The sequence below is a fragment of the Phalacrocorax aristotelis genome, chromosome Z (assembly GCF_949628215.1).
Source record: "Phalacrocorax aristotelis chromosome Z, bGulAri2.1, whole genome shotgun sequence".
Lineage (NCBI taxonomy): Eukaryota > Metazoa > Chordata > Aves > Suliformes > Phalacrocoracidae > Phalacrocorax > Phalacrocorax aristotelis.
In genome coordinates, this window is record NC_134311.1 from 26,887,070 (window position 1) to 26,895,230 (window position 8,161).

General features: G+C 38.3%; 1 protein-coding gene across 1 annotated transcript in view; it reads left to right on the forward strand.

The window, feature by feature from the left end:
• The window catches only part of LOC142050201 (neuronal acetylcholine receptor subunit alpha-7-like), a 72,888-nt gene extending 67,860 nt beyond the window's left edge, over positions 1-5,028 (forward strand). Inside the window, exon 12 of the mRNA XM_075078621.1 lies at positions 3,805-5,028. Coding sequence (XP_074934722.1) covers positions 3,805-4,326 — 522 coding nt within the window. The 3' untranslated portion in view covers positions 4,327-5,028. The remainder of the gene's footprint in view (positions 1-3,804) is intronic.
• Positions 5,029-8,161: the final 3,133 nt, after the last annotated feature.

The window sequence follows — 8,161 nt, forward strand, 5'->3', positions numbered from 1 at the left end:
TGCAGCAGCGTAACAGCCCCAGTGAACAATTTTTTGGTTTGTCTGCTTTTCAAGGAGCCTAGAGACAATGGCTCATGTGAAATCTGCTCACAGGCCTTGCAAGTCAGCTGTTGTTCTCCACCAGTCTCTTGCTTTCTTGGCTGGAAACACAGTTTGCAAATAATTCTCACTGTTGAGGAACCTTTCTCAATGGCCTGACAGCTGAACTAGCAAACATTAAAAATACAGTTAGGAAGCAAAGACTGTGGAAAGCACTACTGGAAAGCACAGATGGTAGACTGTGAAAACTGTAGACCAGGTAAGCTGACAGGGCTGAGAGATCTCCAGAAAAAGAGTAAATGCCAAGTGTGTATGGAAGAGGCTGACCCCACAAAAGTGGGCATTAGTCCTCTGCAAGGCTCAGACATTAGGATTCATGGCAAATTCTGATTATTCTCTTTTTTTCTGTCCACCTATGTCAGATATTTCTAACAGATAACACCCTGAAATATTTTTCTCAGTAAAATCCAGGAATCTGAGATAGCCATCTGCAGAAAGAAGGAAATTAGTTACCTGAAATTTGTTCTCTGCAATTCCAGTCCCAACAGACAGCCCCACCATTTACTTACTCCCTGCACCCTCCTCATCCTGGCAGAGCCAGGTGTCAGTTTATTGCAAAGCTCTAACCCTGATTAATAGTTACAGGGTTGTTCTCACTTCCTGCTTAAATGGAATTAGCTGCTGGAGTAAGTTGCATTGGGCTTGTGTGGGAGCAGTTCCAGACCTAGAGGATTTAACTGACCACATTGGCTTAACACCTGCTTTCTAAACTATTTACAGTTAAGCAGCTTCTTTCCCCTGCCTATCTCTCAAGGGGTCTGTGCTTGGCCTTTGAACCAGAAGAGGGAGGGGATGTGTGTGTTAACGTTTAGCCTCTCTGTAGGTGCTTGCTTCTTCCCTTCCTCCATTGCTGAGAATTGTGCCTCCATTTTCCAAGAAAGGAGTTTAAATCTGAGGTGTTCAGTCAGGGCATTTGTTGGCTACTCAGTTGAGAAGTGAGAGCTGCTGGCTGCTTAACACTTTTGATAATGTCTGCTGAGCTAGCATAGAGAAGATCACTAAAGAAGGTTCAGCTAAGGAGCAGTTTGGGAGTGGGTAGTATTGGACATGGGTTACAGCTCCATTGACCTACTTCTGCTGACAGCCAAAACTGTTGCATAGGTGAGAGATATGGAGAGACCAAGCACAGAGATAAGAAAGGGTTTTGTGGGAAAAGGTAAGAGCACTCTGGCTCTTTGCTGTAGCTAAATATGGTTTGTCAGGTTTCAGGCTTGTCTTTTGATATGTTTTGAATGGGGACATGCACAGATTTGCTCAGGTGCTGAAGCCCTTCATTGGGAGAGCTTTAACTGGAGACTCTCCCTTCTGGATTAGGCCAGGCAGGTGGCTGTGATAGGAGCTAGCAGTACAGCTGCATTATGTTTAGGGGAGGACCTTGGTGGAGAGGGTCACAGCAGGGTTAGGCTGTTGACTTCTGAGGGCAGGTGTATCTGTGTCCTTCCTTTACAGAAACCCAAATTTAATAACGCAGGTAAGAACATAGATTCATAGTATCATGCCTGTGCTGTTTTCCAAAAATCCCTGTACTGCAGCTGCCTCCTGAATTAATTAGTATGACAGATAGATGCCTGAGTGTCTATGTTTTTAAGGAAATAGGGCATTTGGAAGCTCAAGCAAATTAAGAGCTGTGTTGCTGTCCTCTCTGCACATATTTTTCTATGGGAAATGGGTTTGCTTGTATTTATAAATGTAATTTCCCTAAGGAGTAAACATGTTGTCTTGAAAGAAACAGTAGCATTCCTGTGGAATAGAGCTTTTTCACCTCATGTCTCCTTCCAGAGCTAAGGCAGACATATTAACATTTTCTAATAAGAAAGTTTCTCTGGTTTAGTATTTTGGAATTTCACAGTACTGGAGAACTAATTTATCTGTCTCCTTTGCCACTGACACTGTGGAAATATTGCTACAAATTAAAGACCTTTATTTTGTTCCATGATGTTCCATTTTGTGTCCATAAGCACTCAGAGGACATTATAATTAAGTAAGTTCAATTAAATCCAGCATTGTTTTTTTAGGCTGCTGTATTATAGTTTTCCATTTGCCTGTGGTGACCATGGAGAAAATAATAAAATATTTAAAGACCCCAATGAAAGCAGAATAATATGAAACACAGGAAAACAGCCTTTCAGCATGAAGAATAAAAGATTCATTAGTGGGAGAGAAGCAGAAATGCTCACAGGAAATGGCATGGGGCTGTGACCCAAAAAAGCTCTCACTGCACATTTTAAAAATTGTATAACCATCTTCCACAGGTCATTGTTTTTGGCTTTTACTATTATTATTCCCACCTGTGGTAATTAATGTCTCCTCCTTTCTGAAATTATGCTTGTCACTACAGCAGCAACTCAAATGCTAGCTGTTATTTCCCCATCCCTGCATCTGTACTGTGCCAACACAGGAGACATCACAGCATCTGAAACAACCCTGGAGGCAAACTGTGGTCCTGAGTCAAACATGGCTAAAGTGACTGGAGCAGGATCACACAGGGAGTCGTGGGCCAATGCTCAGAAGTGAAGCAGATGTCAAGTTTGTTCTCTCCTGGACATCAGATTATTTGACTTGCAATCAGAAAAATGAAGTAGTGAAAGAGGCTACCTATCTTCCCAGAGGGACTCTCACAAGCACATTGCAAATGCCCATTTTGTATACATAATACTGAAGGACTTTATCATTACAAGATTTTACTAATTTAGTTTGCTGCTTTTCACACACTATGTTACTGATTTCACAGCCTTTTTACTGCCTTTCACAGCAAACGATGTTAACAATAGGAATCATAGCAGGCTCAGATTTCAGCCAACACATCTGAAGGTTGATTCACTGGGGAAAAATGCTGGATGCACTCTCTGGAATTAGCTTATTTGATGACCTTGACAAGAAACATATGGGGAACAATCTGCCACGTGCAGGTTAGAGCGCTCTTGAGATGTGCCAGAGCAGTTGTACACCAGAGCACAGGGAAATGACAGCAGTTAATAGTAGCACTCAATTTAATTGATTTACTATTATTCTTTTGAAAAAAGGCCTGCTGTATTATGTGGCTGAACTCTTCAAAGGAGTATTAAAATAGCTTTCAAATAAAAAACCCAAACCAACAACCAAGGCTGTTTATTTAGAATTAAACAATAGAGATGGAGGTGGGGAATGTGCTAAAACCAGCTGTTAGTCTGTGGTGTAGGTTCTTTTTCAGCAGAATCTAAATTGATTTTACATTTATATGTAAATTGTGCAATATTACGTATACATATGTATAATAATCACATACATATAAAACACATACGTGCATACAAAAACATTGTTCCCCTCAAATATTTGAATATCTCTTTCCATACTATCTGAGAAATGGTTGAAAATGATGCAGCCAATTCTGTACCCTCTGCTCAGTTAGAGAGATTGTGGATGGTTTGCTAAAGATAGGACTTCAACAATCATTGTGTAAAGTAAGATTTTGTATCTTTTTTTGATTTATAACCTAAGTGTGCATTGAACACCTCTATGTCCAAGACATACCCAAAAAAAAGTCATTCTTGGGAAGAAGCCAGACCCTAAAAAACCGCATTTGAAAGCAGATAACTGGAGAACACAGAAAGCAGTCAGTCTTTCTGAAGTACCATACAGACTAACTATTATAGTAATGAAATATTTCAAAAATGTTTAAAATACACAAAAGTCCCCTTTATTTCTATGATGATCACTCTATTTCAGGTCCGTGTCATGCTGCTGAATTGGTGTGCTTGGTTTTTACGAATGAAAAAGCCCGGGGAAAATATAAAACCGCTGTCTTGCAAATATAGCTATCCCAAGCACCACCTGAGTGTAAACAGCATGGAGATGAATGTCCTACCCGGGCACCAGTCCAGCAATGGCAACACAATCTATAGCTACCATGTGATGGAAAATACTTGCTGCCCCCAGAAGAATGATTTGGGTAACAAGAGCGGAAAGATTACTTGTCCCTTACCGGAAGATATTGAGCTTGTTCAAAAGAAGGCTTTAATGGATACCATTCCAGTGATTGTGAAGATCCTAGAGGAAGTTCAGTTCATAGCAATGCGGTTCAGGAAACAAGATGAGGGTGAAGAGATCTGCAGTGAGTGGAAGTTTGCAGCTGCTGTCATAGACAGGTTATGCTTGGTTGCATTTACTGTTTTTGCCATCATTTGCACATTTACAATACTCATGTCTGCTCCAAATTTTATAGAAGCTGTCTCAAAGGATTTTGCATAAGGATTTCAGAGATGAGCACAATATGATGATTGCCAGTAATTTTGCTAGATAATTTAACTCAAATAGAGAAGTGTACTTATATGTGCTTATATGTACTTACATACACAGAAGGGGATGAAAATAACTTCAGGAGGTAATTGTTCCTGATGTTAGTGATCGTATAGTAAACGTATTGATCTCTCCTGCTTACTTCATAGACTAGTTCCACGTGTAATTATGTCATGGTCTGTGACGAATGATAGACAATAATTCAAATCTACAATATATTTATTACAAGTTAACACTAGTATCAGTGTGTTACTATGAATTTGTGAACTTTCAGCTATTGTTAATAATTTAAATTATGATTGATGACCCTAAGCTTTACGGCATTTTGTTGTTTCAGTATATTTGTGTTTTATCATTTTTCTTTAGTGTGGCTGTGACATTCACTTCTCAAATATGACAGATGTATCTCCACAGTCTTATATTTATTATATTGTATTTACGAAAATAAACTATCATCATGTTAGCTCTTACTACTGCAGTGACTGGAATGTTTTCTTAGTAAATATGTTAACAGAATGTACTTTTCCCAGAATAATGCTTCTTTTTTTTCTTTTTTTTTTAATTAGGAAATGCTGGTTTTGAGGTTGGGAAAAAAATTCATTCTCCGTGCTGACAATCATAGATATTAATGGTGCCTTCTTTTAGGCTTGATGGCTCTTAGTTAAGCTCTACTGTTGCTTAACTGTTGCTGTCATCTTGACAGTCTACTTAATTTGAAATCTCTCTGACACTTGGCCAACCTAATGCCTAATACTGACTAACTCTGTGTAATCAGGGCAAGAATCTTGTCTCTGCAGTATCTGTAGGAAATTTGCCACTGATTTCTTTAGGATCAGATTTCATATTTAGTCTAGACCACTGAAGTAGTACTTTTTGAAAATGCTATTAGTACAGTCTCCTTTACAACTTGCTCTGTCTGGCTTTGTTAAAAGGGGTGTGTAAAAGACTAATTTTATTTGGTAAATTTTAAAGTAGCAATGCTTATTATCAATTTTTGGTCCGTAAGTACTCTAATATAATGTCTCTATATTAATTAAAAATAATCCAGTTATGCCACTTTCCTGGAAGAGAAGGACAAAAAACCATATTCTCAACCATACTCTCATATTCTTCTTTCCACTCACTACTGTGGATGGGAATGATACCTCTATCTTTGTGATTTTATTTTGGCCGCTGATCACAGCAGAGCTAAAAAAAGGATCTGGTCTCATGTAGACACTTTTTCTCTTTGTGCTAACACAGCACTTTTCTGAATGTTCACTAAAAGAAAACAACTACCTAATACCTTCTCTGACTGACTTTCAACTTCCTGTTCTTCCTCTGTTAGTGTACCAAAATTAACATTTCCCATATCTTCATGATGGGATCCTTCCCACCATCACTGTTGGAGAGAAACAAACAGATCATGGGGCTACTACTCAATGGCAAGTATTTCCATCTAAGTGATGGTGAAGCTGGTAGCTCTACAGACTGAAGGAATACGCAATTATTTATTTTAGGATTAGGTGCTTGAGCTTTTCTGCTGTTACTCTTCATTAGGTGGTGATGACTCCCTTTAAGTAAAGACCTCACTGTAATGTTACCTCTGTAGCTGTAAGATTAGATCATCACACAAGTAGATTTATCACATTGCTTGGAGTTACGTTCAAAAAAGCACCTAAAGGCTATCGGAGGTCCTGACTACAGTGACCTGTTTTGAATAATACTTAGCTTTTGTGCTTCTTGAAGTTACTTCAGTTCTGGGTGCAGCTTAAAGGCTTATAATGGCTTATAATAAGAGCCTCTACTGAAAATTCAACCCATATTTCAGAGAGATCTTGTTTTCCTTCATGGGAGCACTAGTGCTCTAAGTAGCTCTTTCTGACCCTGCAGGAGAAAACTCTCATGACCTCTGTTTCTTTCTCCTGCCCATTTTGCTACTTCTACTTACAAAATTGGCCTTGCTGAGGTACAGAATCCAAGAGGGGTTTGCCTAATAGAAACATCTACCAAACAGCAGAACTGGTCTGGGGGAGGTTTGGGTTAGTTATATCAGGCTCTGCTCTTGGACAGTGGCTGAAAGGCTCATTGTAATTTATTGCTTTAGTTATGGGGACAACCAATAAACAAAAAACCTAAACATCCAAATACTTCTGCAGATTGGGATGCAGGATGCTGAATGACCTTTAGCACACTTGATCAAGGACCACTAATATTTTTTCTTGAAAATCTCCATTTTTGCAAGTAATCTCCAGTGACAGGATAAAAAAATAAAAGCTAATGTTAAATCACACCGTCACAATAACTTAGCATCCTAATGCAAAGCATCTTTCCTCACATGAAATACGGAGTTGTTGTATAAGAGTATTTTTAACTGGATGCATGTATCTTAGGATCAGGAGGAGGACAGAAACTATCTGAAAACAACATCTCAAAATTAATTTCAACAATTTTTTTATTTTATAAAATTCAGTGCAAACAAAAAAACTCCATTTATAGATTACTAACTTATACTGTTAGCTTTCCAGGGCTGGGTTGTCTCTTATAGAACTGTCCTAAACCTCAAATTTTGTTAATGGTATGCAGTTTACAAATCGTTACACTGGACTGAAATTACTGGCTGCTTACTTTTTCAGATGACAGAGTAAGGCAGATCCTTTTGATATCCAGTTGCCGCTTGGCCTTTTGGAAGGTAGTAACACTATTACCACAAAATTTGTAGAATGACCTAGTGTAACATGGCACAGAAAAATTATTATTGTGCATACAAAGCATTGCAGAATAAACTGCAAATGCACTTAAGACTTTCCTGAGAATTACAGTACACTTGGAAAGATTGATGCATCATCTGTATATACCGATTCACAGCTGTTCATGGCATCACTAGTTAGTCACAGAGTTAGCCATCAAGGTAATAATTATAAAAGAAGGAAAAATTCCCAGATTGATTGCAAAGGGTGAATCACAACAAGAAACTAACCCAGAAATCCTCTACAAAATCCAGGCACTTAAACAAACATTGCATAAAGAGTGTTGGCCTTACCCTCCCCTGGTGACATGGGAACATGATAGTAAAAGCCCTTGTGCACTTTCTCTTGCTGAGGAGTACCTTATTTTCCAGAAGGCATGGTAGATTACGAGTATGGAGGTATTCAGCATCAGAAGGTGAGAACCTGCTATCATCAAACATAATTTCAACTTTTACTCATGGGTTACCAGTTTTTTTGAAACACCTTAACTATCTTGATCAAATACCTACATATACCTGAAACAATGTGTTTTCCATTCTTGTTGGAACACTTTAGTCACCCTTCAAAGTTTGTTATTTTATCTACCACCGAGAGAAGTATGGCTGTATAACTACCAACAGTGAATATCAAGTATTTATTTACTATATAGTTCTTTCAATCAACATTAACTTTTTAGTAGTGACTATAATAAAGAAGTAGAAGATCAAGAGCTAAAACAATTTTCATAGTCTAAATTACCATATGCCGAGGATAAGAGGATGATATAAATCTGAAGAATGTTAATGAAGAACTGGACTAATCTGAGATTATAGACAAGAGTGTCAAACACTGTGAACGCCCCATAGAAATAAACAGAAGTGAAGACAGCTGAAGTTCCTTTATTTTTGTGAGGCTCCTCTCGGCAGAATTTCGAAGACAAAATTGAAACTAATAAACACTGTGAAAGAGTGTGTCTGCGTTAAGAAGTTCTGCTGAACAGAGATTGATTGGCTAGAAGACCTCCTCTTCCCAAAATTATATCCAGTTTGGAATTATAAGCAAAACAATTGTTTCTTAGT